This window comes from Phaenicophaeus curvirostris, chromosome 4 (genome assembly GCF_032191515.1).
Source record: "Phaenicophaeus curvirostris isolate KB17595 chromosome 4, BPBGC_Pcur_1.0, whole genome shotgun sequence".
Classification (NCBI taxonomy): domain Eukaryota; kingdom Metazoa; phylum Chordata; class Aves; order Cuculiformes; family Cuculidae; genus Phaenicophaeus; species Phaenicophaeus curvirostris.
Window position 1 is genome coordinate 54,062,606 of NC_091395.1, and position 19,848 is coordinate 54,082,453.

Genomic DNA, 19,848 nt, shown 5'->3' on the forward strand with positions numbered 1-19,848 from the left:
TGCTTGGTACTAGCTTCATGCTTTATCTTAGTCCTGATTAATCTTCCATATACTGGGCATTGCAGTCTTCATTCTACAAGAGACAACTGAGAGAATCATAGAGTCACCAGGTTGGAAAAGACCTCTTGGATCATTGAGTCCAACCATTCCTGTCTGCCACTAAACTGTGTCCCTGAGCACCTTGTGTACCTGTCTTTTAAACACCTCTAGGGATGGTGACTCAACCACCTCCCTGGGCAGCCTCTGCCAGTGCCCAATAACCCTTTCTGAGAAAATTTTTTTTCTGATGTCCAGCCTAAACCTCCCCTGGCGGAGCTTGAGGCCATTCCCCCTTGTCCTGTCCCCTGTCACTTGGGAGAAGAGGCCAGCACTCTCCTCTCCACAACCTCCTTTCAGGTAGTTGTAGAGAGCAGTAAAGTCTCCCCTCAGCCTTCTCTTCTCACGGCTCCACAACCCCACCGCCCTTCACCAGCTCGGCCCCCAGTCCCGCCCGTCGCGCCTGTGACGTCACGGGGCGCGCCGTTTGCCGCGGCGGTTGGCGCGAAGGCGGGAGCCATGGAGCCGGACGCGTCCCGCTAGCGACAGCGGCGCCGCAACATGGTGAGCGAGCGGCCCGGGCTCCTGCCGCACGAGGGACGGCGGCGCCGCCGCCGTGGGGCGGGAGCGGCTGCGGGGCCGGGGAGAGGCGAGAGAGGCGCTCGCCCCCTTTCCCGCCCCCGGCCGGGGCCGAGGCCCGGCTTCCCGCGCGTGCCGGGAAGATGAACCCCGGGCCGAGGAGACGCCCGCGGGTCTGAGGGGGAGCGCCTGCAGGGGCAGCTAGTGCCTCTCCGGGCCCAGCCTCATGAAGTGCGGGTGGGTCCGGAGGGAAAGAATCGCGGGATGCTTTGGGTTGGAAGGAGCCTTAAAGATCATCCAGTTCCAACCTGCCACGGGCAGGAACACCTCCCACCGGATCAGGCTGCCCAAGGCCCCATCCACCTGTCCTCGAATACTTCCAGGGATGGGGCAGCCACGGCTTCCCTGGGCAGCCTGTGCCAGTGCCTCACCACTCTCATAGTGAAGAATTTCATACTAACATCTAATCTAAATCATCCCCCTTCCAACTGAAAACCATTCACCCCTGTCCTATCACTACCTGCCCTTTCAAACAGTCCTTCCCCAGCTTTCCTATAGGGCCCCTTCAGATGCTGGAAGGTCACTCCTCGGGCCCTTCCCTTCTCCAGGCTGAACAAGCCCAACTCTCTCATCCTGTCCTTATAGCAGAAGTGTACCAGTCCTCCGATTATCTTTGTGGCCCTTGCTCTACGCACAGCCTGCTTAAGTGCCAACTCTTCCTTTAATTTCAGTAAGAGAAAACAAGGGCAGTTTTCTGCCTGCCGGATTGGATGGTGTGTCATATTGGCAGAAAAACAACCCAACTGGGTAAAAAAGAACTTAAAAGTAGGCAGTTGTTTGTAAATAATGATAGATGCGACCCTCAGGATGTGAAGAGATTTGTAAATCCAAATGCATACATGTTTGTGTCTGTGCTTTCCAAAGTGCTGCCTGCTGATGTGGCCGTCACAAGATGATGTTCCCTTTTATCTCTAGCTCATGTAAAGTTACTTCTCTGATGGAATCACCAGACAGATGTTTTACTGGCTTAGCTACAAAAGCCACTCAAAGCCAACTAGGTTCAACTTTGGTTTTGGACTCTTCATAGAGTTTAACCTTTTTTATATCTTACACCTTACGCATAGCAGTGATGGGCAACACAATCTGACTATTTTGTATTATGGATAGAGGTCTGCCAGCACTAAGAATCCCAGAACTATTCAACTGTGATATTCTCAGTTTGTTGGGAGTGGCTGATGATTTTCAATTTATGTAGGAGGACAAGTCTGCCTCTTGTTTTCCTGCCAGAATCTCTTTGGCAAGCTGATTTTATTGGAAAACTTGCTTCCTCCTTTTGCACCTTCCTGGGACAAAGGCTTTCTCCTTCTATGTAGTCTCCTCCTAAACATCAAACATCTTGCAACATCTGGGATTTTGCTAGAAGGGAGGAAGACAACCATAGTTTTGGGGGGAGGTTGAGTTGCCTCAGCCCCTTCGCTTTTCAGTGCTGAAGAGCCTGTAAAACTGTCACAGCTACAGTTGTGGAGGTAGAGGCAAAAATACAGTGATGTTAGTAACTGTGTAACCTGGTGTGCGTGTGCAGTGACAGCCCAAATGTACTGGAATTCAATACCATTCACTTGGCAAAGAGACTTTTTAATGTAGTGCCAGACATAAGTAGCCTAGGTCAAGTTGGATCTGCAGCATCTTCTCAACTTTGCTGAACTTACGTGTGTAGAGTTACACAATGGACTGATTTGTTTTAGAAGGGATTTTTTTTTAACCCAGATTAGTGACCTGACCCAGTTTCCAGGCAGAGAGCTGTATTGGTTTAACAAAGGGAAGGAATGACTGGGAATAGGAGCTCATTGAGTTCCTTCTAGCCGAGAGAGACATTCATATGGCCAGATACTGCTCAGAAAATACTGTATAGTATCTGTGCTGCAGTTATCAATATTAGTAAACATTAATTAAGTACAGTTATCCAAGTAAGTATTATTGGTTTCACTGAAGTGACACACTTTCATTTAGTGCAATTTTTCTGGACACACCAGATGTCAGAGCTGAAATTTGCACAAAACTTGCACTGGAATAGGCCAACTGTAAATAAAAATGATTATTTCCATGCAAGACCCTCAAGGACATACTTCAGAATACTTGAAATGTGGGGCATTACTTTATGTTGCAGTCATTAAGGTAGGCTGGTAAAATCCACTTTTCTGTTGTATTATGTTTTGAGGTGCAAACTGAATTATATGATGTTATTTTGGAGAATATTCTGCCTTACCAAACACTAGTCTTCTAAAAATACTGTGCCTTTATGGTTAGTTGGAGATGATTCTATCATCTGGAATAGTTGGTCTTTGGTTTAGGATACTTTTGAAATGCAGGGAGAAACCAGTATGGAGCGTTTATGGCTTTTGTAACTGACATTTTTGAGCTGGGTGTTTACTAATGTCATAAAAACCACCCTGACAAACTCTTTGAGCTATTGCTCTTTGTTCTACCCAATAAATAGGTTTCAGTTTCTATTCCTGTTATTCTCCTCAGTAAAAGACAGATACAAATCTTTCAAGAGAAGACTTGACACCTGACATGTTAATTGCTATGGTCTTCTATAATTGCATAAGACGGAGGATTTGAACCTGGCAAGAACTAGGCAGCACAGCCACTACTGCAATCATACAATTACAAAGATGGCTTAGCAGTAGCCAGTTCACCTGAATGCAGATTTTTAGGCTGTTCAGATCCTATGCATTGATTACCCCCATAATTTAGTGAAAGCGATCAGAAATTCTTACTTAATTCCCCCTCTTACTTAGGCAAAAGTGCTCAAAGTTACATGTCTTGCTGCTGAAGCACCTGTGGGGAGCCACACTAATATAGCCTTGCCTCTTTAATTTTAGCCTTCTGGGCGAGGGGACCACCTAGGAGAGCTGTGGTGGTTGAGTGTATCTCCAGGACACACAAGGCTCATGACTCCTGTGGTTTAGGGTGGAACGTCCTGGAAGGAAACTTGCCAGCTACATTGGTATACGCCTTTCCTCATTTGAATGAGCACAGATAAAAAGTAAGCATATCCAGTTTTTCAGCCTGGTGAACTAATCAGATGGTCGGTCAGACTATGTTAAATAGATGAACCCAGTATGGAGGCAAGTGATCCTACCTTGGCTCTAAGCTTATAAAATATCTTCTGAATAGTCCTCAAATTTGTCAGGTGAGAATCAGCCTGATAGACACTTCTGTTGCTTCATTTCTGCACTTAGTTATGCAACAAATTAAAGATTTATCTGGCATCTCTTAATAAAGGGCACGAAAAATCTGTCTCTTGTGATTCTTGGATAGAAGCTTCTCTGAAATATAGCTATGGTTGCACTGTGGCATACTTTTCTCCCAAGCAGTTATGAATTCACCATCTGTTACAGTCCAGCAGTGGCTAACAAGATTACAGTTTCTTCTGAAGAGCAGAATAGCTGAACATTGGAGGATTTTTAACTCTGAAAACTGAAGAATATTGTACATGCGTGTCAGTTTGCCCTGGGAGCTCAGGGCTGTGTAGTTCAGTCACACAGAAGTAGATAGGCACTATGGGAAATAAAAATACACTACCCTAATACAAACTTTTATTTGGAAACCTCTAGGTGGCTTCTGTGCTTTAGTATTCACAGTATTTTCTGAAAAGCTCCTTAACACAAGAACATAACAATGAAAGAAAAGGAAAAAGCTGCCATTTCTTGAGGACTGAAGTGCAGTTTGTGTGAAGAGAATAGAAGTAGTTGTGTTGACATATGGAGGCAATTTTGGAATATGTAGCTGCTGTATCGCCATAGTGTTCACAAAGGAAAAGCAGTATATGTATGGATGGTGCTTTCTTATAAATGTGTAGAAGGTGCTTTGAATAAATAAAACCAACAAAAAAGTTTATTCTCATTTGACCTGTTAATCCAACGAAATACTACCTGTGTTAGAAAAGATAGTAGCAGTTGTCTATCACCCATTTCTTTTAGGTGTTGAAGAGGTAATTTGTGGGAAAGTAGCTTGTAAAGTTGGCCCTGATTAGATATGTTTTTTAATAGTTTGAAGTGGCAGTGTAGGCCCTCTGTAGCACCTTAAATGTGGCAGGGCTTATAGCTATGGCATTAATTTTGCGAATTAAAGGTATTCGTGAAGAGTTAACTTGGTATCTCATAAGAACTGATGAGGCAGAAAATAATAATTTACATGTTATAGTTTGGACCTTAGCAGTTCAGGAACTGTGATATTGAAGTAGTGGAAGAAGCTGGGACAGACATGTCAATTTCATACTTTCTTTTATTACGTCTGCATTTTGTAAGCCAGGATCTGCTGGTATTTCCTTGTATAAATCTATGAAAAAAAACCCCATTATTGCATATAGTGTTTGCAGAGCAACTCAGTTACTAGTTGTTTTTAATTAAAATACTAGAATGTATGGTATTGCTATTGGTCTAAAATTAATTATTCAAATATTTTAAGTCTAGAAGTAACAATTATAAAAAAATGAAAGTAACTTTATTTTGCAGTGTTGTAGTAAATATTTAAATTATCTTACTACATAAAAGATTTGAGATTCAATTTTTCTGTGCCTATGTTACCTTAAGCCTAAAAAGAATTCAGTAATAATAATTGAGTGATTGAGTCCACAAATCTACTTTGAAACTTAAAAATAGATGCTTTCTTCAAACCTGTTAGCTGTAGGAATCAGCAGTCAAAGTTTCAGAGCTTGTAGAGTACTGCATCTATATTGTAGGATTACATGTAGAAGAGCCGAGTGTTGGAAATATATGCCTCAAGGCATAAATTCCATAGATGGAAATGTGTGAAGTTTCACTGGGGAAGAACGCTTCCCAGCCTAGCATTGTCTGTTTCCTGAATCCATTTTATTACAGGCAGGTAAAACACAATCTGATTTTTTTACAGGAAGCAACGTGTCTGATTCCAGAAAAATGTTTTAGGCTAAGCGTGCTAAACAAATCTATACGTATCTCATATTTTGTATATGCTTTTAAATTACATATTCCATTAATTTTAAGCCCTGTAGGCTCTGATAACCCAAACGATCAGGGAACTGATGAGTAAGAGAAATGAGCCTGAAACACCCCTTCCCATCAATCAGACTTTTATAGAGATTCCTTAAGAATGTACTTGTAGTTCCCTTTAATCAAAAACTTCCCAGATGAACGCTATGATGGGGAATAGCTAACAGCTGGTTAGAATGTAGTCCTGAGCCACACCTTTTACCAGCCATATATTTGGGTCATATGAGGTACTTTCTTTCTCTAAAAATGGCTGCTACTCCTGGAGGCAGTGATACCAAGCAGGTACATGATTTTTCAATTTCTTTTTAATAAAAATGAAATAGTGTTTTTAACAAAAGTCGGATTTGGGTTGTGCATACAATATTGCTTTTTCTTAAATAGAAGCTTTAGCTGCTGATTTTACATGCTTAGAAGGCTTTTGATGGTTGTATTGTGCTCAAATAACGAAATAAAATTGCTAAATAGACCTTTAGGAGCTCTTTGTATTAAGTTTTTTTCTCTGTTTGATCTGTTTCTTGCTGAGTAGTTTTTTTAGTGAGATGAGAGTTGCTGTCCTAAATTTATGAGAAGGTGGAGGATGTACTGTGTCCCACTACTTAACTGTTTTTGAACTCTTGGTGCTTTTCTGTCTTTCTATGTTGGACACTACTTTATAGCTGAGCTGATCATTGTGACTATAGAAATGCTTTGGGCTAGGTTTGTGATAATTAATTGGAAAAAAATAAAAAGGAATTTTAATCATACATCCGTCTTAAGTCACTGTATTTCTTTGTTAGTGGAAGTTTGTTTTGAAGCTGTATTAGTGAAGGTGAAATTAACTTTTTTTGATGATTCAAAGAAAAGGAAAAGGGGGTGTGGTGTCTGAGCAGCTATGTTTAACTAGCTGGGCTTTGTTTCCTTAATTACAAACTAAATTTCAAGATCAGCAAATGTCAACAAAAAGCTGTTGAGAAAGTAACTTCAGTGCATTGCTGTTTTGTAGCATGAAACTTCTAAGAGCTGCCTGTATGTAAAAAAAATATAATTTTCTTTTTCCTTTTACTAGGATATCCGGAAATTCTTTGGCGTGGTGCCTTCTGGAAAGCGACAAGTGTGTGAGACTGTGACAAAGAGTGAAAAAATTAAAAATGGTGAAGGACCCTCAAGTGGGAAGAAAAGGGAAAAAGAAACTAAGGTTAGTTTTACTTTTCTTATTTATGAAGTGCTTGGTTTCCCTGGTATAGAATTGTTTGTGTGTAGCATTTTTTAATCCTAGTTCAGATATACTCAAAACCGAGATGGTATGTTGGTTGTTAGTATAGGCACGGCAGGAAACTACCACTTAATATTAACTTGTAGCAGTGAAGTAGGTGGAGAATTGCTGACTTTTAAAAGAGTTGTGTTTCAGGGCATGCTAGAGGCAGGTGGAAGTTATTGTGGTTAGCTGCTGATGTAGGAGCAATCCAATGTATTTGGAGCTGTTTTAGCTCTAGCCCACAGTTCTCTAAATTCTGCTTATTTAATTTTTAATTTAGTTAAGGTTGAGGCTTGTGCACAGCAGATGTAGGCATATCACGAAGGTGTTATGCTTTCAAGTGAGGTAAAAGTCTGTGGTGTAGGTGCTGTCTTGACTGGTTGTTTTTTTTTAAATGGGTGTTTTAACACCTGCAGAGGAAGTAGTAAGATTTTTTTACTTGGATGCAATCACTTAAGTAAACCTGTTGCAAAGACAGAATTCTTCAAATTAGTAGGTTCAAAATAGACTGGCTTCTAGTCTTGGAATACTTTACATGTTGGTCATCTGAACTATATAAAAAAGAAAGGAGAGGTTAAAGAGGGCTTTAAAATCACTTGGAGAATGGAAGAATTTCTAATAGAATTGAATGTTTAATATGAAGCATCACAATCAAGTAATATATTACTTAAAGAATATTTATACTGTATAATTTCATTTTTTCTATGTGAAAATAAAGATCATTCAGTAGAACTGAAAGACACAGCAGTTAGCTTATGTCATGCAGTTCTCCGAATATATCAAGGATTTAACAGGTTTCAGAGCAGAATTGAATGTGGATTATAAAACATGTGTAGTGATGGTTTATCTAGAGTTATATTTTTAGAAGCACAGTTGGTAGTTTGGTAGGCCCAGGAAACTTCCTACCTGTGCAGCTAGTGATTTTTCTAAATACTTAAGACTTGTCAATGTCTTAGAAAAAACAAAGCTGAAAACAATTATCCTTGGGACAGTTTATTACCAGCTGCTGCTGGATGAAGTGTGTTTGTCAGCTGTGACCAGTGGTGCAATCTCTTGTGGTAGTTGCACTGCTTAATAGGCAAGAGGAGAAGCTGAATAGGAAATCAGTTTAGCTTCAGTTGTTGTGCGTACTTTCTTCCTTTTTAAGTTTGCTGTATTTTACTGAGTTGTGGCCAATTCTAGTGGTTACAGCAAAGCCACGGGCAGAATGGAACCAAAAGTGAAAGCTGAGTTCTGTGTAAGTGACTTACTGAACTGTAGAACCTACTTCTGGTGGGGCCGTGCTCTTTCTTTTTTTGGATTAAAAGTTGGAAGTGGTCAAAAATATGTTTCATTTACTTGAATTGGTGTTAAACTTGAGTATTTATTCTCAACGTAATAATCTATGGCTTGCTTAGAATACATTTAGTTTTGCTGTTGTAGTTTCTTCCTTATTTCCTCTGCCCTGTGCCTTTCACTCTCACGCCCATGAGTTAGCACAAGACTGTTCATAAATGAAATGTTAGAATTTTTTTGAAACTCACAAATTTGAATGTATGACTGAGTAAAAGCTGCAAGGACTTGTTTGTTGGTTGAACTAATGGACTGTTACCTTTAGGTGAATAATTCACCTAGTGAAGATGATTCCAAGCTAAAGCGGACAAACAAGAAAAGAAGAATAATCTACGATTCAGGTAGTGTTAGTGGTTGTTTCTGAATGCTACTTTATATCTTTTGCATCAGCATTCAAAGGCAATTAGTTAAATGGTGCATCTGAAAGAAAGCTTTGGTTGGTGTGTGGGTTTTTTTTTTTTAAGTAAATGCAATTAAAACTTTTTTCACTGTAATTATGTTGGACAGCTAAATGTATTTTATAATAGGAGTGCAGTGTGTGCCATGCATTTAACATGCAGTGCAGAGTAACTTTTAACAAAATATCCATTTAAAAAACCCAACCTCCCCAAAAAATAGTTCAGATAGTAAATTCTATCAAAGTTCCAGAATTTTTTTTTGGTTAGGAAAATGTATATAAACTGTGGGGTGTTTTAGGTTTCCTGTTCTGGTTCAGATAAATAACATCTTATACTGGGTACAGGAGACAGATCATACGTATACTGTAATTTCACATTTCTGTCTGTTGCGTGAACGTCATACAGGACATTGTTTTAAAAGACAGACTTGTGTTCCCGTACGTGTCTTTGTGTACTCAAAAAAAAATCTGGTTAATGTTCATCCCATAGTTTTAAGTTTAAAATATGAGACGCAGAATATAATTTAAAGCACTGCTGTGACATTCTGAAAACATTATTTGAAATATTGTTATAAAGGAAACCCATTTTATAGCACTTATATCTTAAGAAAACATCCAACAAACCTAAACAACAAAAAGTGCCCCTTGTCCCCAAACAAAAAAAACCCAAACCCTTGCCTGTTGTTAGTTTAATTTCAAAGCTTGAAATTTCTAGTTTAATCTTTGAGCTGTTAGGTCATTTAAACCCTCTTTGGTTGGTTTTTGAACCTTGAATAGTTGTTGTGAAAATGTAGAAGAAATTGCAGGAGTTCCTACGGTTTTTGACTCTTACTAAAGACTTCAACTTGAATTTTTAGAAGCGATCTTCCTAACAATAGTAAAATGCTTCTCTTGTAGAAGAAAAATGATCACATGAACATCTGTCAGAATAATGCTGTTGTATGTGGAAATATGTGTTCAAATCTTGAGTTAGACTGTTTTGTAAACAGGTCCTGTTTATCTCTGAGGAATAGCAGTAGAAATATTTCTGCATTAAAAGTTGGAGCACAAAACTAATAGATAACTCAACTGCTGATGTTGTCTGGAGACTGTGCAAATTCTAGCCCGTTTGTACTAGGAGAGGAAAAGAGAATTAGCGCTCCAAGTTCTTGAAAATAGAAAAGTGTTTCTGTTTGGGGTTTTTTTGAGGGGGAGACAGGACTGAAGTAATTTTTTTGCAATTCGACTATATATTAGTGTTTATGATGGAAAAAAAGTAGGTTTTGAAGCATAGTCCTCTATTACGCTTGTTAGTTGCCTCAGCTTCTTCAGTTTGTTCGACATACTTATTTGGATGTTAGGATACATAATCCACAGCAGGGTGTGCTTGTCATCCTGACAGCTTTTGGGATACGGAGGTGAAGTGACTTGCAGTCTACCAGCATTCTGAAAAATTGGAGTATAACTTGAGTGATCTATTTTAGCCTATTAGCTTTTGGAATAGGTGTTGTGGAATACACCAGCATAATATAATACCATGTAAATTTACATATATAAAACCTACTGTCTAGACTGAGTTCTGACCAAAATTTCCTATTAGATGCTGGAATGAATGATGGCTGGGCTGTTAGCTGATGGTGCAAAACGAAGCTGTGCTCTGACCTTCCATACGCTATCTTTGTCACTCAGTTCAATATGTGTGAACCCCTGTTAACTTGTGTTGTAACACATTCTATTGCTTAAAACCTATATGTATATTGAGGAAATTACATTTATGTTGTGATCAAACTACAGATTCAGAAGAGGAGGTGCAGTCTGTGAAAAAATCCAAGAAGACGCCTGAGAAAAAAGCAGCTACTTCAAAACTTGGTAAAGTTCTGAAGCAGGATCCTGTTGTTTATATTTCAGAGACAGGTAATGGAAGAAATACATCATTATATGTTCAGCTATAGTGGGATGGATTGTCAGACTGATATACTCTTAAATGTGACTGTAAAGCCTAATATCGAAGAAGGAAATTATGTTCTCCTTAAGCTAACCGAAAGCACTTCAGAAGTTTAGCTTTAAGTATTGGAAAGTCAGGAGTTAGGTAATAACTGAGGTGATGCTGAGTAGTGGCTTAGGTTGATTTAAATAGGCATGAATTTCATGAGCTATCCCTTCCCTGCCTAAGAGTATTCCATAGATTTAGGGGAAGGAGTAAAGGAAGTATTTTTAATATTGTTAAAATGCTCACTAGCGTAATTTGTGAAAGATTTTTGGTTACCATAAATACATTTGAAAACCTGGATTTTTATTTTACCTGATGTGTGACTTTCCATGTCCTTAATCTCTGCCTCATACGTCAGTGACTGCAAAAGTTCTTGTTTCTTACCTATTACACGTTTTTTAACTTCTCGCTCTTGGATTTCAGCTTCAGAGTTCTGGAGCTATTTTTTTGATATTGGAGAAATTGAGTGATGGTTTCTGGGTCTCCTATAGCCTTCTGAAAAACATGTGACAGTGATTAGCAGCTAAGTTCTCAGCAGAGTTTTGTTTAGATTTAGTCTCCTCTTTAGAAGCTGTATAGTTATACTAAACCCACAATCTTAACTCAAGCCATAAGTACCATTTAACTGAACAGATATGGACAAATTCAGTCAGTTCAAAGAGTTTTTTGTGTTAATTTGTTTGTTTGGTGCAGTTAAAATTATGGCTCAGCTGACCTTTTCCTATACCTTCTTCCTATTCAGGCTCTTTTCAGAATCACTCTAAGATGGATTGTATTTATTTTATTTGACCTAGATATCTGACCAGGCATTCAGCTACACTGTCATGTTTTCAAATGGCACAATTTTCCAAAGTATCCTGAACAACTTATTGGTCTTGTTTCTACTTTTGCTGAAAACTTCGTTTCCTTTGACTGTTTTGCCAACGATTATTCCTTAATTTAAAAGGATCCTCAGTATCATTGATTCCAGAGCAGATAAGTAATGACATTCTTGGGGAATACACAGTACATATTTAGTTTCGTTATGCAATTCAGGGTGGTGTAATTGAGTTTTTCTGCATAGGGATACCGTGGGAACACTGGTCAAGGTTAACAGTGAAATCCCTGAAAACCACAGCTCAAGGTTACTCTTATCAGAAGAGTCTTAAATACACGCAAGGTTGACCTGAAAGTCTATGACTGAAACAATGCTTGAGACTTAATCCTTGAATTTTGTTTATATTTAATCTGTATAAATTGTTTCTTTGGCTTAATGGAGCTGTCAAGCTGAGTGTGTTTTAATGGTATTGATGCAGCTGTTGGCTTGAGATAAACCTGGTTTAAAAGAATAGGAATATAGAAATAGAAGAATATCCAAATGAAATTTGTAGGCATTTGTCCTTTTCTAGTTTTAAGTGTTACACAGCTGGAAACTTAAGAACATGCTTGTTGGAGTTGCTCAGAAGTCAGCCTAATTCTCAAGGGCTCTGTCAATAGCAATGTGTTTGAAAGGGTCTTTTGACATCAGGTAGTCAGTTGGTTGCCTCAACCCATCTTTCAGTTTTGTTTGAAACTTTCTTGTTGCTAGAATTTCTATTCGGCTTTTCTGTATAACTATGTAGGATACAAATTTCTTGAAAAATGCTGGGGGAATTAACTTTTTGGTTTGTATGAGGGTGGATTGATGAGGTTTTTTTTCATTTTTATTAGCTTGTGAAGTGACTTTTTTTAAAAAAAGGCAAAGAAAAAAAGCAAGAATAGTTGCTCTTTGTAATTCTGTAAGAAATACTTTATTATTGAAACAAATTTAAATATTTAGTTTACTGATGGCTGAAGTGAAGTTATTCTAGAAGATAACGAGGGGAAAGAAGTCTTTTTTAGTTGATGGAACAGTCTTGGACTGGGAAAAAAAATCAAAATGTTTGTTGTACTTCTTAAAATAATACTTTGATTGTTTAATGAAGTATGCAACCTGAAGCTTTGTTTGTAGAAGATGACCTGGTATTATGATGTGTTGAACCTCATCTGGTTTCATCACAAGTGGTTATTTGGCAGGAATTGTGACTTTACTTCTAGTGAATAAATAATCTTTCACACGCATGTTGTAGAGGTAATCATGCATATGTAGCACTTTGATCACTTGAATATTGCAACGTATAACCTTAAAAAACAGAAGCCATTTTCTAGTGGTAGGCTGTCTTATTTATAAAGCTAGAAATAGAGTTGGACTGTAGGTGATGGGAAAACTGTTCCTTGAGAGCTTAGAAGATAGAACAAGACAAAAAGCTTGTGAATGCGCTTGCTGAATATAGGCTCTTTAATATCGAGACTATTAGGGCATGGGAAAATAAACTCACTCACAGGAAAAAAATCTGTTAAATACTAGTACCAATGGCCAAAAAAGGTCCCCACATCCAAACATTGGCTCAAATGAGCAGCATGTTATTAGTGAGTACACGTCTTGTACTGAAACATTTCATAGGGGAATAAAGTTATCACTGTTCCTTCCTGGGCAATCCTAGCACTGTGTATACTTACGGAAATTGCTACACTTGTGTGAAAATGCATGAAGGTGGTAAATGGTAGCATATGTGCCAGCTTTCCTCTGAAGTGTTTTATGGAAAGTCAGTTGAGAGTATGTAGTTGAACCTTGAAATTTAGGGTCCTGACTATACTTCTTGCCTGTCTTGTATCCCTCAGGACCTTGAACTCCACCAGTGCATGATCACTGCAGCCCAGGCTGCCTCCGATCTTAATGTTGCTGATGAGCAGCTCACTTGTCTTGGTGATCATCAGGTCCAGTATTGCATCCCCTCGAGTCGGGGTGTCTGTTGGCTGGGTTAAGAAATTATCTTCAATGCACTCTAGGAGTCTCCTGGATTTCCTACAGCTTGCCCTGCTAATTTTCCAGCATATGTCAGGGCGGTTGAAGTCCCCCAGTAGGATGAGAGCTTGCGAGTGTGAAGCTGGAGGAAGAAGGCTTCATCCACAGGCTCTCCTTGATCAGGTGGCCTGTAGTATACACCAGCCACAAGGTTCCTTTTGCTGCCTTGGTCTTTTAATTCTGACCCACATGATTTCAACCTGTTCATGGCTACTCTTCAAAGACCGTTCTTCACACTCTATCCATTTTGTGATACAGTGGGCAACGCCTCCACCCCTCCTTCCCGATCTGTCCCTTCTGAACAGCCTGTAGCCATTGATAGCCACACTCCAGTCATGGGTTTCACTCCACCAGTTTTCAGTGATGGCAATCAGATCGTAGCATTCTAGCAGCAATTGTACATATGCAAGCTGTTTTTTTTCTTTTAGTACAGAAATACAGAGAAATATGCACACATTGTAAATATATTTAAGTACCGTGAGTGTTTACATTTTGCATTTCATGGAACTTAATTGTGCATCTTAAGTGTGGAATGCCTCATGGGTGTTGTGCATCTATGTTGTTTTACAACTGAGCCCTGACTTCGTTTTGATCACACTGATAATTTGTTTAGCTCCTTTTGCCATCAAGCAGCTGAAACACAGGAGGCTTGTTTTGCTGGATGTTTATGTGCACATCAGAGCAAGGTGATGTTAATTGTCACAACACTGTAGATAGTTCAGGGAAGTAGAAACAGATCTCAAAAGGAGAGCGTTTAGAGTAGTACCGTGGGAATTGTAGTGTAAACAACCTTTTTCTTTTCAATCAATTAATGTCTGTTTTCCTTTCTATCTCCAGCATGATTTGTGAACCCAGATGAGGATTAAGTAGATTACTTTTTTTATACTTAACCAGATTTTAATGTTGTTAGTCCTATAAGTGCAAATGTATCTTGTTTCTTCTGTGCTGTGTGTTCTATATAAGACAGCACGTTTTTAAAGTATGACTTAAGGTCATAACACAGGGGTAGCTCTTAGTAATGTCTGGAGAAAAACTTTACAAAAATACTGACTCGTGCAGGTTATTTTTGTTTACAAAGTTGCAATGGCATTGAAAAAGAGCAGCACATCTTTCTTTACTACATCAGTAATTCATACACTGTTATCGTCAGTGGGTTGGATACAAGAAATGTACTTGCAGGTAGCTTTCTGTTTTGTTTTTTGTTTTTTTTTTTTCCCTTATACCAGTTATGGTTCAGAGTTCACAGTAACTTTACTTTTTTAACTGGCATAAGAAATATGTGGTACACTTATAATGTTAACTTGCTTTATAATTTTTCAATAGTTGAATTTTTGAGATGTAGGAGGTTTTTTTTTTTTACAGTTTTCTTGCAGGTTTTTAATTATTTTCATAGCGCATGTGAAAATGGATGGCAAATTTTTACACATATAGAGTTTTTTTTTTCCGAAAGATTAAGAAGTAGATTTTCAAAAGTTCTTGTGGCTCACACTGTTTGCTGTTGAGCTTCTCCATTTAATTTTTTTTTTCAGTACTTCATGAATGACTATAAAAATACCATAAGTTATTTTAACCATTCACTATATTGCATTTGAATGATAAGACTGGACAAGTGAAGTTTCCTGGTTCTTACTTTCCTGTTTCTTACTTTCCTGTGTTAATTTTCTGTGATTTTTTTTTTTTTTTTTTTATATTTCATACAAATGCTGTTTTATCCACTCTCAACTTCAGCTGGGGCAGCACTACCTGTTGCTCTGGACTGAAACTTCTGTAGGACAGGAACTATTTTAAGCAATTGTGAAGATGTGATTTCAGTGAAACTGAAAAATGTTCAGAATGTTGTAACTATAGATGAGTATTGCAGATTTAATGACTTCTGGATAGGATATAATCCTTTAGTTCCGTATAGAAATCCTTATGTAATAGCCTAACCACACCAATAACATACATTTATCATAATAAGTACAAGTTATTTGTAACTTGTACATGCCGTGCCTATATTTGGAGTTGATTTTATAACAATATAGTAAGAAGTTGTCTCTGCCTTAAAGATTTTACATTCTAAAAAGAATAGGACCAAGGGAATTATATTCTATACTGACAAGGAACTCAACAGTACAGCAATAATACATGAAGGTGAATAAAATGTTATTGTGAAGGCTATCTGAGGATCTGTCCTATGCTGCTTGTCACCATTGTCTCTTCTGACAATAGCCTGCTTCCTTTTTAAGTTGGCTAAGATCATTCCTGAACCTGAGCCTTTTTAAAATTTTCTGAATTTAAACAAATGTTTAAAACAGCTAAGCTGATTTTGTTAGAGCTTGATAAGAGAGCAACCGCAGATGTTGCTCTGCAATCAGCAGGTGAAAGCCTTGTTGAGAAAGGGTGAGGATAGGAAAGAGCAAGAGGAGTAACCAACAGTTACAAGTAGACTGCAGGCAATAATTTATTAACCTGGTTGTGCTATGGCTAGAACAGTATGTATAAGGAAAGCCAGATGTGCTTAATGTCCTGGAATAGTTCTTGAAGCCCCCTAGGATTTAGCAGCTGTTGTTTGTTGCTAGGGAAGTTTGTTCGTGTATGTTTCCTGGCCTAATAGGTCCCTGCTTCACCTGTAGTGTTTGTATCCCATGTAATTAAAAGCAACCTTCTGCCTGTCATGTCTGTTTCAGTAATCACATGATTAGCTTTCTCTTTGTCACAACTGCTTAATTTCCAGAAAGCTCAACTAGAATACATGGTCTTGTCTGAAGGGTCTTGTTCCTCTATACAAAGATTTTTGCAACATAAAAGTAATCTAGTCGATAAAACTGATTCCTGTTTCATACTTTGTGAAATCCTTGCCCACAGGTAAGGCTATCTTAACTATTCTTAGCAATTACTGTAAGAATGCAATGAATCTACATTTTTTATAAGCTGAAACCTGAATTGTAACTTCTGTTTCCCCACAAGTTTTCCTCACGCTTGCTTGCGTGAGGGAGAATGCCCCTTTGCTTTTAGAGGTCATGTGTTGAGAACTTGGACCTGAGTAGTCCAGCAGAAATGCCAGGGTTCTCTTGATACTTTCAAAATTGTAAATGAAATCACCTTCATGCTTGTAAAGAAAGTGGAAGTGTACAGCTGATTAGCTGTGCTGTCCCCTTCTGTGGCAGTAGGCTTGTGGGAACAGTTTGTTTCAAGGAAGAAGCATTAAAGTTTTACTGTAAAAGTTGAAGTTCTTAAGTACTTGAAGTAAGGGGAGAGCCTGGAGATCAGGCAAACTCTTGATGTGCTTACTAATTTCCTGAACCTGGGATGAAACTGTAGCCCGTGTCTCTCCCTTTAAAGCATCCTTTGAAAACCTATTTAATAAAATCAGGGTGGTTTTGTTTTCCAGCGACCTCTTTCATGTTCTCATTCTGCCTTTTCTTTATTTACATGTATAGACAACCATCCAATTCATCCATGCTGGGAGTCTCTTGTCCTTCTTCAGCCACCGCTTGCAGTCAATAAATTCTTCTAATCCTGTTGTTTCTAGGAAGGACATAGCTAAAGCAGTGCTCTAATTATTGGTAATACTTAATGCTAACATAATAAATGACTCAAATCCACATCCTTTTTAATTAAAACGTAATTATATTTACTCTTCTTTCTACTTAAGAGAAAGCCATATCCTGTTGTTTTGCTTATTTAAATGGCTATGAGTGAATAATGGAAAAAAAAGTCAATATTGAATGCAGATCTGATAACAGTGGTGTTGAGTACAGAATTTTTTCTAGCATGGAGCAATCCTTAGCTTAAGAAAAGGTGGAAGTAGGAGGCAGAGGAGGATTTATATCCTCTTGCTAAGACAAATAAATGCAATTGCGTCCACGTTAACTGTTGGTTTCTAGTAATAAGTGCATTTTACTCTTGCAAATGTGTTTTCTTCTTAAACTGGAAAAGTTAAAAGAAGCAAAATTATTTCTGAAACTAAGGTTGAGATAAGCAAGTCTCCTGTTCAGACTACTGTAAATTAGGAGCCTACAGTATCTAGTGTCCAAATCTCCCAGATAAGTAATATGTTGTTAAAATGAACTAAATGACAGTAAGAGATTTACTGCTGCCTAGGGAAGGTAAGTCATGTTGACAATAGTAAAGCTTTTAGCTTTCTGGTAAAACCTGGGGCTGTCAACCGAAGGACCTGGGCTTGAATTTTCTCTTCCATATGTTACTTTGTGAATTGAATTGTCTAAAATGCCTCTTTTTCCACAGACAATTTTTTATCTTTAGGCTTTCTAGATTTAACTTCTGAACCACTTGTCCCCCTTTACAGATGTATCTTTGTTTTATTTTTTTTTTCTCTTTGAATTTTGTCTCCCAGCAATAGTCAGGATCCCACTTTGTACTTGTATTCTGCATAGGAAGTGTTCAGTAGCAGAAAGTTCCAGCTGATGTCTGCTACCATCTGTTGAGAAAAGGTGAAAAAAGAATTGCTTCCCTGTGTCTAGTATATAACCAGAATCATAGGTGACAGATGTAGGATGTCATGTAGACTTAAGGAAGTTGCTAAGAAAACAAATCTTTGTACGAAAAGAAATACGAGGGCTTAAATTAGAGACGACTAGAAAATGAACGTATTCTTACGATAAACAGTCAGTTTAAGCGCAGCTGTAAAGCAGATGCTTAGAACATTGTGTTTATGATATGTTGAGGGGGTGTCTGAAACATCTCCACTTTGAAAAAAAGTGAAACCAGACTTTGGTTAGAGGCATGCAAATGAGGCTCCCTCCGTTTCTGTTCCTCTCAAGTCTTTGCATTTTATTCTTTCTGTGCTTAATGTTCATTTTGGGGATTTTGTTGCAGTTTGCTTCTTAGCCCTTGCACACTTAAGTTTTTAGAAGATTTCACAAAATATGCTTTTATCACTTATCAAGAAGTTTGTCTGGTGACTGTTTCTGTGCTGTCATATTAATCTAATCATTTGGCAGTGGTGTCTGTAAGTTTTTATATGCTTCAGTAATAGAATTTCATTTGTATAACTGTCAGTAAAACTTCAGGACATGACACTACTCTTTGAAGTCTTGGTAGTCTTTTTTGTTGTTTGAATGACTAGATGAAGAGTTTGGGTACAGAATAGTTATGGCAATCGAACCCTTTTTCTCTTTTTCATTGCTGGGAAGGCCATGTCCTGGCTATTACAGGAGAGTCCTAAACCGAAAGACTTGAGGGTTTTTTAGTGTTTGTAGGCTAATTCTTAATGAGTCTGTGTGTGCCTTTTTCTTCCTTTTTTTTTTAAGTTGAAAAATCTGTTTTGTATGCTGACCTCTTGTCTGATTTCTGTGTTCTGTGGAATGGCTGCATTTCTTTGAGATGATTTTGACTCTACTGGAAAGAGATTGTGTTTAAGTGCACAAGGGTAGAGGATATAGAATAGCTCATAGTATCTCTCAGTAAAAAAGTAAAAAAAAAAATGGCATTGAAGAATTCCTACTAAACATTCATACACTATGAGCAGTTCTTTACAAATAGCTGATACGCTTATTCAAGCAACTTCTTCTAAAAACAATTTTCTAGTGTTTTCCCTTGTTTGTAATGTAAGATTGAGAGCTTCTTAAGAATATACAAATCTACAAAGCCTGCACGGGCTGGTCAGTTAATGTGTACTATGAAGTAATAAAATAAATGTAGTTTTGTACTTCACACTGGATGTGTGACGAAAGACTTGTGCTGTTCAATTTGATGTTGCATTAATTAAAGAGAGGGCTCAGAATGCAGTGACCTAGATTTTCTGCTTATCTTCCCTATGTAAGAATGGAAGGCACTCTTTGCAAAGCTCTCTAAATTAGAGGTAAACAATGAACACAAGTAACAAATTTTGTGTGCCTTTATTTCAGTACTCAATCTATTCAGACTTGAGCTATGCTATTAAAGATGTTAAATATTATGTGTTGCACAACTCAGGCTTTTTTTCCAAATAACTTCTAACCACCTGTAATATTTTCTTAGGATCTGAGTTTATGTAACCTGCCAAATCTCTTGACAGTTCCATAATAAGAGCTTAAGTTCATGTATCAGAAGTAATAGTATAATCTTCATGTTTAGATGAAGAAGATGACTTTGTTGATAAACGAGTTTCTCTGAAACCGAAGGAGAATGGGACATCAGCCATTGGTTGTTCAGGAATAATTACAGTGAAAAAGGAAGATGTAAAACCACGAGCTAAGAGCAAACAATTATCTCCAGTGAAACAGACTCCCACCTCGGCAATTGATTTCTTTGGGACAAGTAGTGTTCAACGATCAGAAAAGAAACTGGTAGCAAGTAAAAGGAAAGAAGTGAGTACTGATGATGTTCCTTTAGGCTGTTCTAGTGCCTGATAATGGGTCAAAATGGACAGCTCTATGACTACAAGGAGGTACTTAACTGCTTGTCCTACTTAGTGTT

General features: G+C 38.2%; 1 protein-coding gene across 1 annotated transcript in view; it reads left to right on the forward strand.

The window, feature by feature from the left end:
- Positions 1–501: 501 nt before the first annotated feature.
- The window catches only part of RFC1 (replication factor C subunit 1), a 37,998-nt gene continuing 18,651 nt past the window's right edge, over positions 502–19,848 (forward strand). Inside the window, exons 1-5 of the mRNA XM_069856179.1 lie at positions 502–600; positions 6,697–6,825; positions 8,483–8,558; positions 10,388–10,507; positions 19,507–19,739. Coding sequence (XP_069712280.1) covers positions 598–600; positions 6,697–6,825; positions 8,483–8,558; positions 10,388–10,507; positions 19,507–19,739 — 561 coding nt within the window. The 5' untranslated portion in view covers positions 502–597. The remainder of the gene's footprint in view (positions 601–6,696; positions 6,826–8,482; positions 8,559–10,387; positions 10,508–19,506; positions 19,740–19,848) is intronic.